Source organism: Echinops telfairi, unplaced genomic scaffold (genome assembly GCF_000313985.2).
Source record: "Echinops telfairi isolate 266 unplaced genomic scaffold, ASM31398v2 ScPeMD7_3533;HRSCAF=4204_1, whole genome shotgun sequence".
NCBI lineage: Eukaryota > Metazoa > Chordata > Mammalia > Afrosoricida > Tenrecidae > Echinops > Echinops telfairi.
In genome coordinates this window covers 28,654,383-28,680,179 of record NW_022107432.1, presented here as the reverse complement: position 1 = coordinate 28,680,179, position 25,797 = coordinate 28,654,383, and the positions used below count along the sequence as shown (strand labels likewise).

The following is a 25,797-nucleotide window of genomic DNA, read 5'->3' as shown; positions in this document are numbered from 1 at the left end:
GAGGAATGCTGTGTCCCGTGGTGGGGCCGGCCCGTGGTCGTCTCCATGCATCGCTGTTCTGAACAGGCACATTGTCCCCAGGGCTCATTGAGCCAGGATGTGCTCCACTCTTTCCTTTTCTTCACCATCCCCCCTCACTGGCTCCCATTAGTGTTTTTTTTTTAATGGCATGAGAATGATATAATTACTACTCAATTATCCACTTTTAAGGTACATTCCAGGTAATCTCTCTCCTTCAAATAAACTAACTTGGGCCGTGTTGGTAAACCTAGCAACAACAAGGACTAACTCCTCATTTTCCAGTTATACTACCTGTTCTGGTTCAGGGAAAGAAACGCAAAAGATGGAGAGAGCGATCCCCATTCACCTGCAAAGGCTAAGTTGCCTCCTGTTGTTTGTTTCAGGAGCTGGTTGGGACAATGTGGGTGGCTTAGAAAGGCCTCCCCACACCTCCCTAATCCAAGGCAAAGAGAATACCGTTCTAAAGGAGCCCTGGTGGCACTATGGGCTAGGCATTGGGCTGCTGACTGCAAGACAGTGGTTCAAACCCATCACCAGCTCCCAAGGAAGAAGGATGAGGCTGTCTGTTCCTGTAAAGATTTACAGTCTCAAAAATTCTTTATTGGCTCGTTCTGAGTCAGGATCTATTTGATGTCAGTGGGTTTGATGATGCTAATATAACACTGGAGGGGGGGTGTCAAAAGAAAAAGAAACACCAGGATGATAAGTGGGATGGTTTGCAGAGGTGGTGGTTGAATACAGAGACAATCCACCTTTCAGAGTTACCTCTCTAGCCTCTTACTCGTCCCTCTCCTGCTCTAGCCACACTGGCCTGCCTGCTGTCCCCATAACCTGCCTAGCACCCTGTCACCTCAGGGACTTGGCAGTCTGCCTCATCCTCCAGATCCCCAAATGGCTTACTCCATCCCATCCATCAGGCCACTCTTCAAATGTCACCTTTCTCAGGGAAGCCTCCATGCACACACACACACACACAATCTAAACGGCATTGCTTCCCCATCCTCCAAAGGCCTTCCTGTTCAGCTTGTTTTTCTCCATAGCATTTCTAAATATCTGACATATTACAAACTCTGTTTGGTTGCTGCTTCTCTCTCCGCTACTAAAATGTCCATTCTATAAGAGCACCAATTTCTGCTTGATTTATTCATTACTGTAATCCCATGGTGCCTGGCCCTGAGGTAAAGGCTCCATAAATATTTGTTGAGTGAATGAAAGAAAGTGGGGAGTGGGGGAGAAATGATCAGAGGTCATGTTTCAAGCCCAGCCTCTGCAGGACATCAGGAGGGTATTGGTGGTCAGCACAGCAAGAGGTCTGGGCTCCTGCTGACTGTGGTCAGGACCAAACATTTTGCCATTGCCAAGCCAGCTATAGGGTAAATGCCCAGAAAAGGAAAAAAACCACTGTGACTGAAAATCAAATAAACAAAAGGACACGGACACACACACACACACACACACACACACACTCACTCACAGCCCTGTTTGGGGAATAAAGGATGCAGTGACCAAAACGAATCAACTTGTGTTTGAGACTGTTGTCTCCTGAATTTGAAAAGCGAGCATATGAAACAATGAGGCCTCACCTCGGACAAGGCGGGAGGGAGTGTTACCAGGATTCTGCCACCTCCTCCCTCCTAGGTGGGAAAGGGTTAGCTACTCATCATCTCTGCACTGCTCTCCTCTGAGCGGTAGAGTCGTAATCACTGGGCTTGTCAGGGTACAGTGACTAGGAAAGCAAGTCAGTCATCACAAGCAATAGAAGCTGCAGGTCAAATGTCATTGACTAATCAACCTGTCATTGGTCAATTACTCATCACAATGAAGAGGTGCCACTGATCTAGTTTCCTATCAATAAGCGCCTATATGGGCACATCTGCCACTGCTAACCACAGCCTGCCAAGATGTCCAGCACTGCCCAGTCATTGGTGGTAAGAAATTTCTCTCTCGTTCTCTTAATCATGTCACAGAAGAGGCAAATGTAGTTCCTGACAACATAATGTCAGATTCACAGAGACGTGTTTCTTTGAATGCTCAGTCAGTTATTCAGAGCTTCAATCGCATGAATTTTCTAACTGAAAAACAATAGCTGGGTTTAAGGAAGTTGGACTTTTCACACTGTGTTCAGATACACATTTCTACCTTTGGTTCGGTTTGTGCTCATCACTTGAGTCAGGAAAAGGAAAGAAAAACAACTGTTTGGAGGGCATCGTTTTCATTTCACATTTAAAGCAAACAAAAATGGGTCATTGCTCTCCCCTACCATCAGCCCCTCTCACCGCCTCAAGTTGATTCCAACTCATAGTGACCCTATAGGTCAGTGCAGAGCTGCCCTGTGGCTTTCTGACACTATCGCTGTTTACCAAAGTAGAAAACCTCATTTTTCTCCTGGAGAACTGGTGGTTTAGAACTGTTGACCTTGTGGATAGTAGCCAAATACAAAGCCCACTACGCCACCAGGGCTTCTCCCATAAGCCCCAGGGACACCTTTTTTCTGGAATCAGATCCAACATCTCTGACTCTTTGGGTAAAGCTAGAGACCAAAGTGACCCTGTCACACGTAGTTTGTCTATTTCTCAGTGAGCTGTCACATTGATGATGACCTCATGAGATACCTGCTGGATCTAAAATTCTAGATCTTCCACTGTACAATGAGGTTTCAAAAAGCTAGTGGGAAAAATGGAATTAAAAGATATTTCCATTTTCCAGTAACTTTTTGAAGCCCCCTCATAGCTGCTAAAATTTCCCCTTCTATTTTAACAAACCAACGCATGTGCACAATTTAATCTCCCAAGGGAAGCTTGTTCTTAGTTGTTGCAGCTGCATTTATGAGGGAAGGCTGGCAGGAGGCAGCAGGTAAACAATTACAGCACGGGTGGGACAATTGCTCTGATAGGAATTAAATACCAAATAGTGAAGGATCACTGGAAAGCATTGTCTAAATAAGTCTAGGAGACGATGAAAGGTGAGTGAGGGATCCCAAAGGGAGTTAAGTATGGAGATAAGAACCAGACGGAAATAGGATGAGAGACATAAGCAACAAAGGCAGCCCATCCCAAGACTTGAAGACATGGAGGTAGAAAGCAAGTATGGGGCCTGTGCACGACTCAAAGAGCTGGACAGACTGGGATGAAGTGTGTGTGGGGGGAAGTGGCCGGGGAAGTGGGCGGAGAGGCAGGAGACGAGAGCTATACTCTTATCAGATCAAACATAAATGCTTCAGCCTGAACTTTCTCCTGAAGGCACATGGATCCTTTAGGAAGAGAACTAACAGTGTGGGGAGAACACAGAGAAGTTGCTGGTGGGGAAGGGAGGCCAGAATGGAGTAAGATGAATTGGCAAAACCGCAAAGGTGCATCTGTAGAACGAACATGGGAATGGATGTGTGAGATAGTTGACAGGTGGGAACAGAAGAACTTTCTGGCTGACTGGCTGCTTTGGGGAGATGAGGAAAGGAAGGCAGGCATTCATAGAGACCCCCTTGTTGTTGGTTTAGGTGGCAGTGAGTGGGATGGGAAAGCATGACTTGAAGTGGCTTGGGCAGGGGAGGGGGAAGATAGTGGAATGCCATTTCTGGCCTCGTTGAGATGCCCGAGGCACACTGGTGCGGAGGAGGCTGTGGGGTGACAAGAAAATGGACAGAATATAAGGAACATTACAAGAGAGTAGGCAGAGACACTAAGATGCCAGTTTACTTCCATCTTCATTGGCAAGAAGACCGGTCTTCAAATTAGAAATGGCAGAACAAACATAATAAAGAGAAAATTGAAGCCTGAAATAGGTGAGGAAAGCAAGAGAGTATCTAGTCAATTTAAATGATTTCAAGTCTCCTGGCTCAGATGAGTTACACACTACGCCTGCTAAAAGAAATTGCAGATGTAATCTCAGAGACACGATTGGTAATCTTCAAGAAATTGTAGAGACTATAAGGAGTGTGAGAAGACAAGAGAAGGATAACTGCTTTCCAGATTTCTAAAGTAGAGGGGGATAGATGTAATAAGAAAGACACAGATAAGTCTGACATCATCTATGACAATTCTAGAACGGTTTATTCAATAGATGGCTTACAAAGTACTTTAAAGCACTCAACTGAGAAAAGTGAATGGAGGTTGTTTGCTATTTGATGGACGCTGTACTGTACTAGTAGAATGATTGCTTTGACCCCTTGCTAAGCACAAATTGAGTTCTCTGGTCTGCACTATGAACTCCAGGGTACCAGGCTGTGATATGTTGCCTGTGGTACTCAGCCTGTGATGCAACCCTTTATAAAGAGGGGCTGATAATTTAAACGAAGAATTTCAGTCTGGATTCTTTAAGAAATCCAGCATCAGCTCTTCAGGATGCCCCAGGGAACTGGCAAGCAGCATTAACCTCTGTGGTTATTAGTCTACACATCAATAAATCTTTTCCTATTAGAACCCTACTACTTTATTTTTAATGCTGTTCCTTTCTTCTTACCTACACTGCCTGTTCAAAATGAGAACGGGAAGCAACAAAGCAAATGTGGTGGAACACGATGCAGGGCTGACATCTCTTGCCAACATTGCTATTCCAGGTAGGATGAACCAGATTTCTTTATAGTAGCCTTTCAGAGTCTTTCTTAAAACCTTAAAAAATGAAGAAGGGAGAAGGGGAGAAACAACGAAAGGAAAGGGCCTACTTAAGAATCATGTTCTCATGTAAATCAAGCAGTACTGAGTTAAGGTCCCCTTCTTAAAACAAACTAACAAGTTGTCATGTTCGGTTCTGATTGGTTCATAATATAAAGTCATTTGTTAATGTTTAGAGATTATTTTTCATTCTATATAACTTCTCTTGACAATTCCCCAGAAGCCCCTAACTAGTCTAAACTTTGATTTGTGAAGAAGTCAGCCGTCCGGGAAAAGGCCATTCACCTAGTCTCTCTACAAGCCCAACTTTGGTGCATCTCCCAAAAGGTCCAAGCAAACACCCCACAACTGTGTCTCCCTCTTTTTTCTCAGAGGGCATTTGGAGCATAGACTCATAGCTGATTCACTGAAGCTATATTTAGCAGAATATAATTTACACATGTCTATATCATTTTAAGAGTAATGAATAAAAAGGCATCTTCTTACCGTATTGAGCCAATCATGTATGGCTGTGCCAGCTGTACCATAATTGCACCGCTTCCTAGCTGATGACATGTGTAGCCAGAATCCCAATCATAATTTTTGGTGTCTCCATTCAGCAAGGCATTTCTGCTCCGACTGACACCTTCGATCACACTGGCACAATCAGCAATTGTTGCAACATTCTCCATGGGCACTGGGAATCAAAACACAAAAGTTGGCATTAGGATGAGGAGTCAAATAAACCCTGATAATGTGCTCAGCACAAAGTTCATTACTGTCTCAAATCAGTGAAAACATCCTGATTACGTTAAAACATAAATGTAGTTTTGCTGTCAACCAGCTTTAAAAAAAAAGTTAAATTTAAGGTTGGAGGAGATCAGACCACATGTAGCAATTAACTGTAAAGTGTTTTATTCTAGAAAAAATACGACATTTGCCAAATGCAGACTGGATAATTACAGTGTGGGATAACTACAATGGGGAACTACACAACAACTGGGAAATGGATGAATTACAACTACAGTCAAATGGATGAGTCACAAAAACAAATGTTGAGTGAAGGCATAGAAGAACAAAAAGAGTATGAGTTTTTTATACAAAGTTTAACAAATGAAAAAAATGAAAATATACATTGTATAGGGAGACACACATATATGTAAAACTAAAGAAGGAAATCTAGGCAATTATTACACAAAATTAAGGATGATTATGTGTGGGGAGGGAGAAGTAGACATCTGAGAAAAGCATCTGGGGGCTTAAACAATAGCTGATCTTATTCTGCTTCTTAAGCTGGCGATGGTTACACAAAGGCACTGACTTCATTTGTATTCTCTAAAAACTGTATATACTTATTATTTTGACTCTTCTTAAATGTGAAGAAATATTATGTAAATATTAATAAACATATAGATATAAGTTGAGTGTTTTAGAATTCATAAAACAGGGAAGTGACCCACGACATAGTCCTTATCCATTTTCAAAATACACAATTGTCCTAGACGATGAATCATGTGTTTTATTTGCCTAACATAATTGCATTCCAATATATATGATCCCCCCCTTGGTTCACGAATTGTTAGAGTTTTAAGTACCAGCTCTGTTTTTATTCTCAGTCTCTCTTTACACTTTTAATTTCCTATCATGTTCACTTGTAAAAGTCAAGGACTTCCAGAAAATGATGACTGTCCAAAAATGATGTAGATTTTCTAAACACTGAGAAAATGATAAGAGGTGAAGGGCTTTTAAGTTCCCCAGGATATTTCTGTTCATTTATTAGCACTGGGGTTTTCTTCTGACATTGAAGCTACTTAACTAAATCTAAAATTAACCTTAGCTACTTACATTCAAAATTTGTAACCTACTTAATATAATATAAAAATGGATTTTGGGGGAAATTTTTCTCAATAGATATATAAACTAGCTATACTTAGACTTTTCCGTATTATACTCTGAAAATGGAGAGGGTAGGTAATAGTATAACTCTATCAAAATACTTATAGCCTTATAATGGAAGTCAATAAAAAGAGAAGACCTAATGTGGAATAAATAATCTTACATGTATCTTCTAAGTGATGCATTTGTTTTCCAAAATTGGGTGTGCCTAACCTTGAGTTCTTATCTCCTATACCTTCACTAATGGCTTTCTGAAGGAAAGGAGGGCTATTCTAGTCTTGAATCCCTGACTCTAAGCTTAAATCCAAAACAACAAGCAAAAACAAACAAACAAACAGGTGAAATAATCTGCAATTTCTTAGCAAAGAAAAAGGTGAGAAGAAAGTTTCCTATGACTTGGGAAAGAGACATGACGAGATAGTATTTAGAGGGCAAATCACAGTACTTCTTTGTCACAGAAAAGTGTAAGTATTTGAGGTAGTTTATTGTGCCAACCTGGCACATGTGGGGTTAATTGAAGGGCAGAGAGATAAATGGCTCAGTGAGCCTCGGCTTTCTAGTTCTCTTGCTTTCTGATGGTTGGACTGCCTTTAGCCAGTTGCCTGCTTCAGCTGGCAAGGCTCACTTCCTGCTGCAAGACATCCCTGAGGAGAAGCCACATGGACCTCCCCTGATGCAGCCCTGGATGCTGGAGAACCGGTGTGGAGACCCCTGCCAGCGCTGAGATGCTTATACATTCACTGACTCAGCTTTCCTCCTGCAGTTGGCATCATTGCGTCTGTTTTGTGAGATGGAGGAGGACTTTCTGGATTAGTGTTAGACGTATGGGTTAATGGATTAATGTTGGACTTGTGGGCTTGGGCAGCACTGGGTTGGATGTTTTCTTAATGCACACTTAACCTTTATATAAAACTCTCCCTTATACATGAGTTTCTGTGGATTTGTTTCTCTGAAGTACCCAGACTATCACAGTATTCCATGATTTGGAAGAAATAATTAAGGAAGTGGCATAAAATACACAGCAAATTGATCCGATACATTTAAATAAATAAATACCATAGACAAGTTATGTTGCAGCAACAAACGGTCCCCAATACTCTCAGTGGCTTAAAGCAGCACAAGCTTATTTTTCGCTTAGTTGATGTAGTCGGTGATGCTTGACTCTCCTCATTGTACAGAGACAAGGATGACAGAGACTTCATATTGACACATTCTTCCACAGTCACAGCAGCAGGAGAAAAGCGTTGGACACTGGCTGATAAAACTCTGACCACTACAAGTGTAGTCAGTCGATTTTCAGAAAGGGTGTTCAAACAATTCAATGAGCAAAAAATAGTCTCTTCAATAAATGGTACAAGGATAATTGCATTAGACCCTTACTTCATATCATATCTCAAGATTAACTCAAAATGAACCAATGATTTAAATATAAGCCCTAAGACCATAAAACATGAAGAAAACATGGGCTAAATCTTCATGACCTTCAAGTTGACAATGAATTTAGGTAAAATACTGAAACCATGAAAAACAAAATTAAAAAATAAACTTGATTAAAATTGAAAACTTTTTTGCATCAAAGGATATTATGAAAAAGAGAAAAGACAACTCTCTGAATGTGAAAAAAATATTATAAAGCCACACACGTATAACAAAAAAGGATTTCATATCTAGAATATATAAAGAAAACTTTCAGCAGCAAAAAGACAAACAGCCCAATTTAAAGATGGGCAAAAGATGAGAGTAGACATTTCTCCAAAGAACATATACAAATGGACAGGAAAGGATACTCAACTCATCCTCCCCCTGCTCCCAACCCCCCCCCCCCCCCCAAAAAAAAACCCAAACCAAACTCATTGTCATTGAGTTGATCTGAGTAGAACTGCTCTGTAGCATTTCCAAGGCTGCAACTCTGTTTAGAAGCTGTCACACTTTCCTTCTGCAGACTGACTGGTGGGTTTGAACCTCCAACCTTCAGTTAATAGCCGAGAGCTTAAACACTGTGCCATTGAGGCTTCTTTCAACATTAGTAGTCATTAGGAACATACATGTAAAAACCACTTAACACCCACTGTAATGGCTGTAAAAAGATGGACAAAAGAAAAGGAAAACACCAAGTGTTGAGAATGCAGAGAAAACTGGAGCGCCTCACGAATTTGCTAGTGGGAATGCAAAATGGTGCAGTTACTGTGGAAAGAAGTTTGGCAGTTCCGCAAAGCATTAACCATAGCATTGCCATTTGATCCAGGAATTCTACTCCTACTTGTAGTCCCCCCAAAATGAAAGGAGGACATCGAATACTTCTACACAATGTTTCCTGCAGCATTATTCACAATAGCCAAAAAGAGGAAAAAGAAAAACAGTGACCATTAACAGATAAATGCATAAATAAAATGTAGTATATACAGTTCATCATCATCATCATTTGAAGATTCCTTCTTTGTAATTTCACCTACTCACTAAAATTTATCTTTAACCACAATATCAAAACTTTCCGTGCTTTCCAGTAATTCACAGACATGCAATGAATGGCAAAAATATTCAGCCACGACATGCACATTCCAGGCTATGGTGGAGTAAGGTGAGGTTCTGCCTTCTTGTTCCACCTCTCATATTGTAAGCAAGTGTCCTCCTCAAGATGTTTAATGCCACATTTTTCAGTTTTGTGCATTTTGTTGGTGATTTGCTGTTTAAAATGGCCCCCAAGTGCAGTGTTGAAGTAAGTGCAAGAAGGCTGTGCTGTGCCTTATGGTGAAAATCCCTAGGTAAGCTTCCTTCAGGTAAGAGTTACTGTGCTGTTGACTCTGAATTCAGTATTAATGAATGACGCACATACATACTCCTTGATCCTGAAAAAGGTGTCTTTAGCAGAAAGACAGATAAAAAAAGGTATTATATATTGAAAATATGGCCAGAGGCTGACAAGAACCAAATCCCCTATTTCCCCCCTCAGAGCAAAAGTTCAGCTAGTATTTGCTAATTACTGTTAATGGTGACTTTATTGAATATAAATACTAGGAAGAATAATCAAATTTTTAAAGAGTAGACTATTATTCAGTCATAAAAACAAATGAAGGTATACACCATGGATGAATCTTGTAAACAGGATGCTATATGAGGTAAGCCAGACTCGAAAGAAAAAGTATTATATAGTTCCTGACATTTGTAAAAGCCAGAAGAAGTAAGTGCATAAGACAGAAAATAAATTATATACAGGGGCTGGGGGAGGCAGAGAGTGATTACTCAATGGGCACAGAGCCAGCTTGAAGTGATGAAAATGTTTGAGAATAGTGCTGATGGTTGCATAATATTGGGCTGCAATTAATGTCACTTAAAATGGCAAATTTTTTAATGTTTTAATCATAAAATTAAAGAATAAAACAAAAAAATTAAACAAAGTAATACACATCACTTTACCCAGATTTCACCGGACAAGGCAGTTCGTGTGACTAGTGAAGGACAAGCACAAGCACAATGCGCATCGGCAAGGAGTGCCTACGTGGGGCAGAATATCTGGTGAACAATATTAACATCCACACACGTTAAATTAGAATCAAAGAGCAACCTATAAACAAATCTAGTGCATTCATGTAATGCAAAAAAAGAATTTCAATGTGGAAACATACTAAAATTTATATATCTAGCCTCCTGCTAAAGGACATTTAGATTATTACCAATTTTTAATTTGTTTTTACAAAGATTCTGTGAACATTATACATCTCTTCGTGTGTCCATGGAATGAGTTTTTTCTCTCTCAAGGAATACACAAATAGAAATGGAATTATACTCATAGCTATGAATTACTGTCATCTTTCCTAGACACTGCCAATTGCGCATTCACCAAAATGGCTATGAAAACAGACTCTAGCATCCTTTTGTATTTACCAAGTCTCGGTAATGTCAGAGTACAAAACGATATCTCAAAGTGGATTCAGCTCTTAATTTCCTAGTTAGGTGAATATGAGCACCCCCCCTCCCCTACCAAACCCACCCAGCGCCTTTTCCCCTCTTGAATCAATTTGTCTACAAACTGCCTTATATTTTGCCTATTTTTCTAGTTGACGTGCACAAGGTCTTTAAGTACCCTGGAAAGTTAAGTGGAGATATGTATTTTTTTCCCTTCACAATTTGTGCTTTTGTTATCTTGTTTACAAATTCTTCTCTACTTCAAATATGTGTGCATGTATGTATATGTGTATTTTTTATATTTTCTTCTAAAAGCTCTCAAGCTCCCTAACCCCCTCTATCTCCATTGCTTGACTCTTTAAAACATTTATGTTTTAAATAACATAAGGAATCTACTTACACTTTTTATTCATACCAATGGCCAATTTCCCTAGCACCATTTAATGAACCGTCAATTATTTGTACCACTAATTTGTGTTAGTTGGCCATAAAATTTTCATATGTATTGGCATCTCATTTTAAGGTCTATATTTTGTTTCGCTGGTTGATTTGCCTAACTTTGTGCCTTTGCCATGTTGTCTTAAGTAATCTATAAAAAACTGGTAAAATTAACACCTTTCATTTTCTACTTTGAAACTGTCTTAGATATTCTTGGCGAAGCCCTTAAACAAACACACTTCTCCTTCGCCCCTAAGTTAATGTAAGCAAGCATGCTGGGCAAGACATCTTAAACTGTCGTTTAAAAGAAGAATCAGCATGGAATTCAAGAATAAATACAAGTAAGCAAGAAACTTGTTTCAACCACATTAATACAAGCATTCGCCTAGCTAGTGAATTTTAAACTTTAAAATAAAGCCTAGTTAAAAAAAAAAGATATTCTTGGCTACTTCCAGAAAAATTCATTTTGTTTGCTGGCATGAGATTTTTCACAGTACATCCTATTTTTCATTCCAAATAGTACTTGTTTATACCTTTTTTTTCATAATCAGTCTACTTTATGGGTTTATCTACTTTACAAGTGTTCCAGAGCACTATTAAAAAAAACCTTTTTATTGTGATTTGAGTGAAAAATTGGCTTCCATTCCTCAATTGATACATATTTTGATTTGTGACATCGACTGTAGGCCCCACAATGTACCAGCACTCTTCCCATTTCCTCTTTGTATTTCCTACCTCTACTTGTCCTTCTTTCCTATCCATTCCTGGCTTCCATGCTTTCTTCCTGGAGCAAAGCTGCCCTTTGATCTCACATGGCTGAGGACCATAAGAAGAACCACCTCCTTGGCGGCACTGTCCACCTTGTAGGTTTATTATTTTACTGGGAGTTGAGCTATGGGGATGAGTTCAGTTCCAGGCTGGAAGGGCTATAGTCTCAAAGGTCCTACAATTCTCTTTCAGCCCAGTATGCCTGGTCTTTTTTATGGTTTTGAGTTTGTTCCATATTTTTCTATCATTCTACCCAGGCCCCTTTATTATGTTCTCTTTCAAGGAAATCCACAGTGGTAGCTGGGAACTATCTATCTAGTTCTTCTGGTCTCAAGGTTGTGGAAGCTGAGGTTCTCGTGATCCATCAGTTCTTTTGATTCATTGTCTCCTTTGATGTTTTTTACTCTTGTTTGCTCTGGATGAGGTTGGTCATTCACAAGCACTGAAGATCACTGTCACTACTCGTCAAAGTAGGATGTAGAATATTGTCTTTGTGGACTATGTTATGATAACTCACCTTGATGTCCCCCACTATTATGATGTTGAGTTTGGTGGCCCAATGACTCATTCTCTTAAGATGTCTGGTTATGGCTATGAATTTTTCCTCCTGTGTGCTTTGTGTACACACACACCTATGTATGGTCATGGGTATAATATCTTTCACCTACTCATACCTGCTCATCGTGTCTGTCTATGTAACCACTTACAAATTATTCATTATTACTTATAATGCAGGATTGTGTATGTAGTAGCACTAATCTTTGTTGTAACTCTTATACGCTTCTGTGTCTTCCTTTGGTTTAGTGATATTGTACTGATCACCAGTTTATTATCCTTTCACTCAAATTAATATGCACCTATTATCTAGCAATTTTCTCTCCTCACCCTTTCCCTCCTGGGTAACAATCAATTTCTTTCTATGTGTAACTCTTTCCTTGATATTTCATAATGTACTCATAAAACTATTTGTCCTTCTGCAGTTGACTTATTTCACTCAATGTAACGTCCTCCAGGTTTTTCCACATCATAAGATCCTTTGTGCAATCTTCATTCTTCTTCGACGTTGTACATGCCATTGCTTGTTTATCCATTCACTCACTGATGGGCTCCCAGTGTGTTTCCATCTCTTTCCATGTCTGTGCATATATCTATCTGTTCATGCTCCGCTTTTATTTCTTTAGGAGATATTAGGGGGCTTCAAAAAGTTGGTGGAAAATGAAGTTGAAAGATAATGGAATTTTCCCCTCAATAATTTGAAACCCTTTTGTATACCTAGTGTGATCGCTGGACCAAAACCATGAATCATTTAAGGGTTAAAAAAATTAACAATGAAAATTAGAATATATTAAGTAGTGACCCAAGTTCAAACATTATTGACCAAATCAACTCAAATTGAGGGTCATTTTACAAAATACCAGACTAGGACTTTTCAAAACACATAAATACCAAAGCTTGAGAATGAAGTTAAAACAGAACTTTGAGTTTAAAATATTAGCTTTAAACACATTTACTAGGAAAGGAGAAAGATTAATGAACTCAACATTTACTTTAAGTGGTTACAAAAGAAACAAAAACAAAAACCCTCCAAAATTCATGGCTTTAGCTTTCCAGATATAGGAGGGGGTTTCCAAAGTTCATAGACAAATGGCATTAAAAGATAATGGAATTTTCCACAGGTTTTCTGAAGCTATCTTTTAACTTTCACAGTTCTCTTTGTTGCTAACTCTTAATATGGGTACACAGCGTGGTCTGTATGATATTATCACTTTGGGTCATTTTTTGTATCTACTCTATGCTAGGCATGGTTTCTTACAAATGGGAATAAGGCACACAACTCACATTCTAAACCATTGCTGGTCAGGGCAGATCATATTAAAATACTGTGGCATTTGTTGACATTTGCTTTGTGGACTAGTACATGGTCAAATTTTATTAAATTTCTTGTGTGCCGGATGAAAATGTGTATTTTCTAATTTGGAAAATAGAATAAATACAATCACAATACTCCTTAGAAATGAGGATGGTGAGATTTTGCTCATTTACTTTGAACAATCCATCAGAAAAGACCAATTGTTAGAAAAGGACATTTTCATGGGCAGAGTGAAAGGGCAGCAAAATCCTCAGAGAGCTGAAGAGACACACTAGTCACAACAATGGATTCAAACATGCCAATGATCTGGAGGGAGGCCTGAGACCAGCCAGCGTTTCACAAGGTCACTGTGAGTTGAGGGCAACTTGGTGGCATCTAACAACATGATTTTATACATGTCTACTACAACAAACTGGTGTTTGTGTGTTTAAATCACTTATATGCTTACTAACTGCAGGAAGAAGTTTGCTTAGTAACCACTGAGAGATTCTTATTAAAATCTCTCCTCATCATGAGGGGCCGGCCCCGATCCCAACTACGTGGACAACCCCCACCTATCCCCAGAGGAATTTACTTCAGAGGGCAGGAAAGCTACAGCTCAGGGAGAGGGACATGTCTGATCAGATGATCAGAGCACACGGGAGCAAATGAAGGGGGAGGAAGATATAGTGGAGCATTTCCTGGCCCACCAAGCCTTGAGGACGATATCCTGCTCTGAGCAGCCAATGCACAGAGAGGACTATAGGGCCAACCCCACTATGAGAACGACATCCCTCACTGACCCATAGGGGACAATACTGGAGACAGTGTGGGAATTGTGCCCAATCTGACCCCAGCACACTGAGGCAAAACACTAAGGCTGTGCAACAGAACAGCAAGGGGAGCAGAGCAAGGGAATTCTGAAGGAGTACCAAAAATAGACTCTGGGGTCAGGGCATGGCACCCCATCAGTCTCGACCGGAAAACACTCCTTTAAAAAAAACCCACACCTTTTTTTATTAATCATTTTATTGGGGGCTCTTACAAATCTTATAACAATCCATCATTCAATTGTGCACACTTGTTGCCATCAACCTTTCCAAAACCTTTTCTGTCATTTAAAAAAAAATAATTTTATTGAGGGTTTGTACAACTCTTATCACAATCCCATACATCCATCCATTGTGTCAAGCATATTTGTTGTTCTCATCATTCTCAAAACATTTACTTTCTACTGTCAGCTCATTTTCCCCTCCCTCCCTTCCCTCACATAAAAATGTATAAATTATTATTTTGTCTTACACTGTCCAATGTCTCCCTTCATCCACTTTTCTGCGGAAAACACTCCTAAAGGTCAACAAACAGACCTTGAACTATGTACAGGCTTTCTTTTTTTGTCATTGTTGTTTTGTTTTCTTTTGTTGCTTTGTTTTACACTGTCTTGTTTTTGTGCATATTATTATCTCTGTAGGTCTATCTAGATAAGATAGGCGGGATAAAAAATCTGCAGGAGAAAACAACAGAACCGACAGTTCTGTGGGAGACATGAGATAGGGGGAGGCAAGGGAAAGGAAGCGGGTGTTAACCCAGGGACAAGGGAACAGCAAGTGATCCAAAATCAATAGTGAGGAAGGTATAGGAAGCCTGGTTGTGCTTGATCAAGGGCAATGGAACTGAGAGGAATTATTGAAACCCAAATGAAGGCTGAGCATGCTTGTGGGAAAAGAGGAAAGTAATAGGAAATAGAGGAAAGAACTAGGAGACAAAGGGCATTAATAGAGGTCTAAATACAAGCATGTACATAAGTAAATATATTTATATATGAGGATAGGGAAAGAGATCTATGTGCATATATCGATAGGTTTAGTATTAAGGATGGACATTCAGCCTCCACTCAAGTACTCCCTCAATGCAAGAACACTTTGTTCTATTAGACTGGCATTCCATGATGGTCACCTTCCCAACATGATCACTGATGACAAATGGGTGCATAAGCAAAAGTGGTGAAGAAAGCTGACAGTGCCCGCTATCAAAAGATACAGCGTCTGGCATCTTAAAGGCTTGAAGGTAAACAAGTGGCCATCTAGCTCAGAAGCAACAAAGCCCACATGGAAGAAGCACACCAGCCTGTGTGATCACAAGGTGTCGATGGGATCAGGTATCAGGCATCAAAGAACAAAAAAATCATATCATTGTGAATGAGGGGAAGTGTGGAGTGGGGACCCAAGGCCCATCTGTAGGCAACTGGACATCCCCTTACAGAAGGGTCGCGCAGAGAAGACGAGTCAGTCAGGGTGCAGTGTAGCAACAATGAAACATACAACTTTATTCTAGTTCTTAAATGCTTCCTCCCCCCCACTATCATGATCCCAATTCTATCTTACAAATCTGGCTAGACCAGAGGATGTACACTGGTACAGATAGGAACTGGAAGCACAGGGAATCCAGGACAGATGAACCCTTCAGGACCAGTGGTGAGAGTGACGATACTGGGAGGGTGGAGGGAAGGTGGGGTAGAAAGGGGGAAATGATTACAAGGATCTACATATAACCCCTTCCCTGGGGGATGGACAACAGAAAAGTGGGTGAAGGGAGACATTGGAGAGTGTAAGATATGACAAAATAATAATAATTTATAAATTATCAAGGGTTCATATGGGAGGGAGGTCAGGAAGGAGAAAAAATGAGGAGCTGATACCAAGGGCTCAAGTAGAAAGCAAATGTTTTGAAAATGATGAGGCAACACATATACAAATGTGATTGACACATAGATGTATGTATGGATTGTGATAAGAGTTGTTCGAGTCCCCAATAAAATGATTAAAGAAAACACTCTCTTCATAATGACAGATTTGTCCTTTTCTCCTTATAAATTTGTTACTTTGCTTTATATATTTTGAGACTGCTGTGTTGTTTAGTGATATCATGGAATGATACAGAAAACCAAGAAGCAGGAAATACATCGTTCAGATTAGTGGTTACGTTACATGCAGGGTACACAGAAAAGAAACACACCGTGAGCGTCAAGCTTTTGGTAATGCTCTATTCCTTAAACTGGGCGATGGGTATATGTAAGTATGCATTTTACTGGTGCCTTCTCAAACTTTATAGATCATGATGCTTATGGTCTTTTGCACATGTAGAGTATGTCTTAAAAGCTTGAAAAGCCAAAGTACTTGCAATTGCTTCTTTTGCATGTAAAAGTTGAACAACGAATACAGAAGACTAAAAAAGAAATGATGTATTTGAATAGGGTGGTTGTGAAAAATAAAGACTATAGCATGGACTAGCAAAAGATAAAGCAAATACGTGTTGGGAGAAGTACAAGAAGAATGCTCCTTATAATTGAGCATGGTGAGACAGTAGCTCACATTCTGTGGACATATAATCAGGAGGGACCAGTCCCTGGAGAAAAATATCATACTTGGTAAGATAAAAGTTCAGAGGACAAGAAGAAGACTCTCAACATGATGGATGTATTGGCTGCAACAATGGGCTCAAACAGTAATGACTGTGATAATGGTGCAGTGTTTCGTTCTGTTGTACATATGGTCACTACAAGTCAGAATCGACTTGAGAGCACCTGACAGCAATACAAATTCTAACAATGATTTTATAAAAACCAGAAATATGGCAATTTTCTGAAATATAAAACTTCTTGTGATTATTTTTCTTCTGAACACTAATGCCCTCTTTAGTACCCACTAGTCTTACCAATTGGCTTCACTGGTTCTAAGGTTTTCAAAGTCCACTTAATTTATTGCTTCACAATAGACAATTTGATCTTAGCTGGAAAATGGTCAATTAGTGTAGCGTCATCAAAGACTATCACAGAGTCATTACTGATACGGTTTTTCACGATATTTGCGAATCAAAGGTGGGATAAGTGCTCAGACATGTTTATCAACAGGTTAAAGAAGATTTTTCTCAGTTATTAGCATTTTCTCTAAGCAAAACCACCCTTACAATAGCAGCCGCTGACTCGGTGGAGTCTTGAGGTAATCCAACATAACACACTATTGAATTTTTGGCCTTCATAGCAATATCTATTTTCTACGTACATGATGAAGAAAAGCATATGTGTTCTGTTTCTACTTGGATTTCAACATAATTATTCATTAACTTTTTAATTTCAGGTTTGGATCTACAAAGGGTACCCCAACACACACACACACACCATATTAAAATAAAAATTACTGTATTAATGAAATCTACAGTGCATCTTAAATTTCCTTTATTTTTTTCCTGCCCCACCCAATCCCCACCCTTAAATCTCCTTCCAAGTAAAAAATTTTTCCCCTTTAAGCAAAGTTTTGCTTGAAATGCTAATCATCAGGTGTAACATCGAAACTTAGCACTATCCTAAATCCTTACTGTTTAAGTAACAAGTCAAATTAAAAGTATAATGACCAAATGAAGCTAGGAAGTGGAAAGAGGAAGAGGTCAAAAACATCTGGATACAAATCTGTGGATAGAGGTCTTCTGTAAATAACCGAGATAAAACAATTCTTCTGGCCCAGGATGATTCTCAATATGCAAATGAGTATTTTAAGATGATCTACTCTAACAAGCAGTGGTTTAGAATGTGAGTTTCATGAGGCAGGGACTTTTCATCCTTTCATTCAGTTCCATAATTCCATTGCCAAGAAACCCTGCTTAGCACATAGTACAAACAACACGTGTTCGCTGAATGAATGAATGAGCCAGAACAAAGTGGTGTCTCTTTATATTTTGACACATACCCTTACTTCACACAGTTCCTTACCCAAATCGAAAAGTTACTGAATAAAGCAGAAAATCAGAGAATCTAAAAGTTACTAAATAAAGCAAGAGAATCTAAAAATTACTGAATAAAGCAGAATAAAACCTGCTTTGTCAGTGAAAGTTTTCTTAGAAAAGTATGATAAATCTCTGGGTCTTGACCTAAACATTAGAAAGAAAACAAATATGCCCACAACAAGAGAGCCGCCATGCACGTGCTGCACACATCCTCTGCTAGCTCCACTGGCACTCCCTTAAATGATTGCCCCACACCCGGAGAGTCTGGCCACTCGGGAAAATAAAATGTTCTTTCAACAGACAAGCCCTTTTGGGGTCAAGTAGAAGGGTGTACAAACAATATGGCTTTACAGAATATAAACACCTAAGGGGGTTAACATTAGCTCAAAGGGGAATGCTCTGTGCTTCACTTACACTTTTCTGACAGGTTTGTCCAAAGTGGCACCCACGGGGTTTACTAACATATACAGACCACTCCTTCTATTTCAGTAGGGAATAATTCTGTTATTAATTCTTCTTAGAAGCAAAACCTACAACCTGTCTAGCTGATCCATGTAATAATTACTCAGTAATGAATAAATTCCGTGGCCATTTTTCACTGGGAAAAATTAGGAAGCAATTCTGACTGACTGCAAGGCACAGAAGGTATCATACTGTTCTTCCCAGAGGGACTGGGCCACTCTCCATTCTGAATGTTCATTATCTTCTTTCATATGCGTCTGATAAATTTATTAAAAACACCATCTGGACAGGACTCAGCTTTATGCTATATTTCTAGTCTTCAAGTTTCCTCCCATGTCCCACTGGAGTTCCTGCCCCAATTTGTGTCACTTTGTTTACAAAACCGTACTGCCAAACCCAGCTTCTTGTGTCTGTCTGTCTAGTGCTCTCTCGCCATCCTCCAGCTACAGACTTATTAAAATAGCCTATGCTATGAGCAAAAGCAAAAGAGAACTGCCTGAGCAGAAATTACTATTTCCCCCTCTGTGCATATAGCAATTCTGCTCAGACAAATTTAATTTGCTGTTTCTGAATGTAAAAGTTGCATGTTAACAAAGTGTATACATTCTGCAAGTGCATGAATATTGGGATGACTCAGACTGAGGGGAACTGCAGGAAAGGTGATCTGAACAGTTTTACTGCTCGCCCGCTTTTAGGCAGTGTTAGGGGTGGCCAACAGTTTGCCAGTAAATTTAATTTGGGAGCAATAAGTGTTTTAAAAGGCAGCATTACTTCACATAGGACATGACCTGAAGGCCACCTGTACCAGCTATAGTTAAAGATCAGACTGACATGTTATTTCACTTTCTCCAGAGATCACCTTTGAGAAGGCATGGGGCTGGGGGGTGGGAACTTGAAGCAGATTTTTAAAAATGAACTAACACTTAGCACTGTCATCTTCAGAAACTGTGTGTGCCTGTTCTGGCCTGTAGGCAATGTCGTTTCCTAATCTAACAACACATCAAACAAATGCTTAATAGTGTTGATTATGCAAGTTAAGGAATTCCCTTCAAACAGATAGAGTTACATAGCATAAGACCAAACCTAGCTATCGTTCTCCACCCCCCCACTCCCCCCAATAGACCTAAATGGTTGGTTGGTTTCACTTAAAACAAAAATAATAAGGGGGAAACATCTCAGATACTCTCACTAGGCCTATATGGTTACTTGTTGCTGATCAGGCAAACTTCCAAACCAACTGCAATCCAACCTTCTGTCAAGTTATTCTAAAGAAAAAAACAGCCACAGCTGTTCCATCTAACAGCTGTAAAAGAACAATAGCTAATTAGAGCACAAGACCATCTTTCATGGAACTCTAGAAAAGCTGTAAGAATGTATTCTATAGCACCGGCTCTGTGTTACATTACTTCCTAGTTTTGTCTATGCTGGTTGAAAACAACCACTTTTTTTTTTTTTAAACAACCACTTTTCACTGATAAATTAAATCACATCGCAGAAGAAAACCCACCAAGTATACACGGCATACAACGTCTACACATTCCCTTCTCCTAAGTTTCCTGCATTTCCAGCTCCACGAGGAGGAGACTGCTTTGCTAACACGATTCCAAGTAACTCAGTCAAGACCAGTTTCTTTGTATCTGCTGGGGAAGAATAGAGGCCCCATCTTTGAATGCTGGTGCTCTCTGTGGAGCCTCTATCCCCTTTTCTCTTTGCTTTTCACTTGTGGCTGTTTTAATCAGTATTAATTTCAGTGTTCTGAATACTCCTGTTTTTGCTCCAATTACAACATTACGAAAAGTCAAACCAAGCTCACTGCCGCACGTTGATTCTGACTTACAGGGGCCCTCATGTGACCAAGAAGAACTGCCCACTGGGTTGCTGAGGCTTCAAATCTTTAAAGAGGCCGGCAGACAGTCTCATCTCTCTTCAAGGAGCAGCTTACCATTCTACTGGCAGCCCAATGCTTAGCCCACCGTGCCACCAGGGCTCCTCCCTGATGCTGTCAAGGTTGGCCAACCACAACATCCCTTGAGGTTCTTAGGGTTCTGGATGCTAAGTAGACACAGGCCAGTTTACACCTGTGGGAAAGTAGGGGCAGAATCCAAACCAGCAATCAAGTCACAGCCTGATGATGCTTCCCTGAGGGCGTGGCCTTTTTATAACAGACACACAGAACTTCCCTCTGTGTGTGTCTCTTCACCTTCCTGCTCGCTTTTGTCCATGGCTCCTGGGGCAGCTGACATGGCTGGCCATCCCTGGGAGCTGTTGGTGCCCTGCCATGTTCCTGCCAACCTTGGATCCATCCGACTCTGCTCCCACTGACCTATGATCTCCAAGCTTCTCGCTTCCCCCTCCTGTGTCATCAGCCAGCAGCTGTGTGAGTCTGAAGAGGACTCCACAGACTTGAGTTGAACTGGCTGGGACGTTTTCTTGATGTGACATTATTTCTTGATATAAAGTTCTTTCCTCTACATATGAGCGTCACCGGTTTTGTTTCTCTGGAAAACTCAACCTAACACAGGCTCCATCTACAGGGATATCCGAGGAGCAAACACCTTCCCAAACCCCAAATGCGTGTCCTTCAACCATAGCTATAAATATATGTATGCCTCGTGAATTATAGCATCAAAATACGGTGCAGAATAAGGAAGTCAGAAGAGGTCATCCCTATGAGAAGAGGAGAATGGGGTGGGGAAAGTCCGTGAGAGTAGTGGGTTCTCTTGTCTTACACTGGAACCCTCGAAAGGAAAGCACTTTCTAGAAATAAACATAAACTGTGTGGTTTACTCTCTTACAGGTAGCCCAACAATTCTGTAGTGTGAATGCTGGAGGTTTCAGCTGGGAAAACCTTCAATTCAAAGAGACCTTTTAAAGAATTAGGCATCAGATGTTTAACAGCAGTAATCACTGCAGTGCATTAAACAGGGATTTCTGTTCTGTAAGAGAGGCCTTGGAATTTAGGACCAACGTATTTCCACGTATAAGAAACAAAAGAGTCCAAGTAGTCAACTCTGTGTTTGAACTATCGGGTAACATCTCATTGAGAGAATTTTTTTCTCTTTTCTCTGGGCATAATCAATTAGAGAAATACTATCCCCCTAAATACAAAAGGGTCACTATGAATCAGCATTGATTTCAATTTGATGTAAGTTTGGCTTGAGTTTTTAAACACAATGACAAGAAATGGTGGTGGTGTGTGTGTAGGGGACAGGATTCGGCAGTGGTGATACCTAACTGGAAATAGTTACTGAAACTGGCGCCAAGTTTTATAAACTCTTAAAAAAAAAAAGTATGATATAAAGGGTGTCTGTTTCTACTAGCAGTAACCCACCCATTTCACATGAATTGATTTTTTCCTTATAGATATCAGGATGGCACCTGAGATAGTTAAGGTTTATTGTGCCAACTTGGCTGATAAACACATATGGGGTTAATCGTAGGGCGGAGAGATAAATGGCTCGGTGAGCCTCGCCTTTCTGGTTCTCGGGTCTCTTGCTCTTTGATGGTAGGACCAGGGTGCAGCTGCCTTAGTAAGGTCCCTACTTCAACTGGCAAGGCTCACTTCCTGTGAGACATCCCTGAGGAGAAGCCACATGAACCTCCCCGATGCAGCCCTGGGTGCTGGAGCAGCCATGTGGAGACCCGTGACAGCGCTGAGATGCTTACACACTCACTGATTCAACTTTCCTCCTGCAGTCGGCATCATCGTGTGTGTTTTGTGAGATGGAGGAGGACTTTGTAGATTGGTGTCGGACAGATGGGCTAATGTTGGACTTATGGGCTTGGACAGCATTGGGTTGGGATGCTTTCTTAATGTACATTTACCTTTTATATAAAACACTCTCTTATATACATGAGTTTCTGTTTGTTTCTCTAGCTTACCCAGACTAACACAGCACCCATGGTTTTCACTCTACTACTAATCTGCAAGTTGACAATTCAAATCCATCCAACCCAGCGGCACCATGGAAGAAAGTTTCTGGCAATCTGCTTTCATAAGACTGCTGCCAAGGAAACCCAACAGAGCATTAATATACAGGGTTACTATGAGTCAGAATTCACTTGACACATGGGCTCCACCCGCCCCCTTCCTTATGACCTGAAATACGGTGAAATTAATAGTGATTTTTGTTCCATACTGCTAGTTTAAAAGTCTTGTCAGGTCACAGTTATTTTGTGACCCAATAAGTAGAGATGCCAGCGATAACCCACTGTCACTGAGTCAATTCTGATTCATCATGGCCCTATAGGGCAGAGGGGAAATGTTCCATCGGGTTTTAGTAAGTCTTAAAAGATGTTGCCTGCCTCATCTTTCTCCCATAGGGCAGTGGATCAGTTCAATCCATGAGGATTTTTTGTTTGTTTGCTTTTTTTTTTTTTAACAGCAGTCCAATGTTTTACCCACTGTGCCAACAGGGTCTCTTGATGTCACCACAGCTTGGGGAATTTTTTTAAATCCATGCTGCACACAGCACAAGATGTGCAAAAGTTATTAAGAGTCCCACAAAAGAAGTGCTGGTTTGTTATTTTTTTAGTTTAGAAGAAATATATTTTAAAATAAAGTCATAGCTTTTAAAAAACTGGATCTGATTTAAACTAGCAATTTTCAATCAGACTGAGTCTGGAATCATGGGTAACCCTTGAATCTTAAGATCTTGAATAATATTTCTTTAAAATATATCAACAGGGTAAAAATATCAACAGAGCAGGCTATGGGAAGTTGACAAATAGTTTAAGTTGCTGAATACAAAATGGATTACCTGAAATATAAGTGACCATTAATTCACTCAGCAAAAGTATTATCGGTAGGGAGGTGTTTAAACATTAGATGGAGTTCTGTACACTGAATAGCCAGTGTCCCAGTCAGAACTGTGGCAAAAACACTTCCACAATACCACTTTCGCAGAACCATCCTGCCATGGTTTCTGGAGAAGAGTGAACAAGGCTAGGCATGACACAAAACTCCTATATCTTCTCCGATACACAAGCTGTCATATGAGAAAGAATCTCTGAGCATGTCAAAGGTTTAAGAGTGGAATTCAGAAAAAAAAAGTTGGTAGAAGTGAGTCTTAACTTTTAAATATTGAGATCTCAAAATTGAGAATATTTAATTCAAATCTCAGATCATATTCACAATTCAAAACACACATGATGTTTCTTTTCTTTTGGGGGTTGGGGGGGGGGGGCGGAGATGAACTTTCTAGCCCAAGTGACCAGACTATGGATATACCCAGGTAAACTGAGTAATCCAGTGGGACTGAGGGTGAACTCAGGACACCTGGAAAAATTGGGGTCCAGCTTCCAAGACTGACAGTCAGAGGCTCCCAAGTGAAGTAGAATAACTACTCACACTTGTAAAGTAAAGCAGTTATTAGGGAAAAAAGAAAACAACTCAGCAAAACATACAATTTACCACTGGAGGCCAAAGTTCACCTAGATTGAAGAAGTACAATCATACAATCATAACTTTTCCATAGAATTACAGTATGTGCTCTCCTCCCACCCCCCACTATCATGATCCCAATTCTACCTTACAAATCCGGCTAGACCAGAGGATGTACACTGGTTAGAGCTGGAAACACAGGGAATCTAGGACAGATGAATCCCTCAGGATCAATAATGAGAGTAGTGATACCAGGAGGGTAAGGGAAAGATGGGGGTAGAAAGGGGAACTGATGGGGGATGGACAACAGAAAAGTAGGTGAAGGGAGACATCAGAGTGTAGAACAAGAAAAAATAATAATTTATAAATTATCAAGGGTTTGTGAGGGAAGGAGGGTGGGGGAGAGAGGGGGAAAATGAGCAGCTGATATCAAGGGCTCAAGTAGAAAGAAAATGTTTTGAGAATGATGATGGCAACAAATGTACAAATGTGCTTGACACAATGGATGGGTGTATGGATTGTGGTAAGAGCTGTATGAGCTCCCAATAAAATGATTTTTTTAAGAAGTACAGTATGTGATAAAATGTCTAAAATAAAAATTAAAGTATTTAAAAGGAGCTTTTTGTTACTATTTTCAGTCAATTTTTCTTTTAATGGTTTATAAATAGTCTTTGGGAAGAGAAAAAATAGATGCAAGTAGTTTTAAGTATCACTGTATTATAAATATTTCTGCATCTGCCCTTAAAATAGTTCTCATTTCTGAATTTCAGTTGTTGTTACATTATGTCTAAATATTCTAATGCCGAGGACGAAGAATGCTCACTTTCCCCTGCCTTCTCCAGAAACAGGGATCTCTGGACAAGACAGTGTAGGCTGAAAGTGGGTACCTAAGAACTAACGTCAGTTCTGTCCATGACTTATGAGACAATTACACCTCCGTAGGGCTCAGTTTCATAAATGTGAAATAGAAACAAAAATCCCTTCTTCTCCTTACTTCTTATGAACACTGTCAGAATAAATTGTTGTTGTTGTTATATGCCATTAAGCAACCCGATTCATGTACAAGAGGATGAAACACTGGCAAGTTCTGTGCCATCTCACAATTGTTGTTAGGTTTGAGCCCACTGTCGCAACCAATATGTCAATCGATATTGTTGAGGGTTTCTCTCTCTCTTTTTTTGATCTACTTTATCCAAGCATGATATCCCTTTCCAGGGACTGTTTCCCTTGATAAGATGTCCCAGGAATGTAAGTATGTGAGACAAGTCTCACCATCATCACATCTAAGGAGAATTATGGCTGTGTTTCCTCCAAGACAGACTTGTTTGTTCTTCTGGCAGTCCACAGTATTTTCAATACTCCTTTCAACACCGTAATTCAAATGCATCAATTCTACTCTGCTCTTCCTTATTCACTGCCCAGCTGTTATACATATATGAGGACATTTAAAATACTGTGGCTTAGGCCAGGTCTACCTTGGTCCTTTAAAGTGTTAACTTTAAAGAGTCATGTGTAGCAGAGTTGTCCAATGAAATAAATTGTTCAAATTTTTTGACTGGTGCTTCCAAGAGTGTTGATTATGGATCCAAGTAAAATGAAATCCTTGACAACTTCAATCTCTTCTCAATTTATCATAATGTTGTCTAGTGATCCATTTATGAGGATTTTTGTTTTATTTGTATTGAATTATAATCCATACTGGGGGGGGGGGG

General features: G+C 40.0%; 1 protein-coding gene across 2 annotated transcripts in view; it reads right to left on the bottom strand.

The window, feature by feature from the left end:
- The window catches only part of BTBD9 (BTB domain containing 9), a 462,890-nt gene that overhangs the window by 134,015 nt on the left and 303,078 nt on the right, over window positions 1-25,797 (bottom strand). For both annotated transcript variants that reach the window (XM_004710745.3, XM_045294863.1), the window contains exon 7: window positions 5,115-5,304. In XM_004710745.3, coding sequence (XP_004710802.1) covers window positions 5,115-5,304 — 190 coding nt within the window. The remainder of the gene's footprint in view (window positions 1-5,114; window positions 5,305-25,797) is intronic.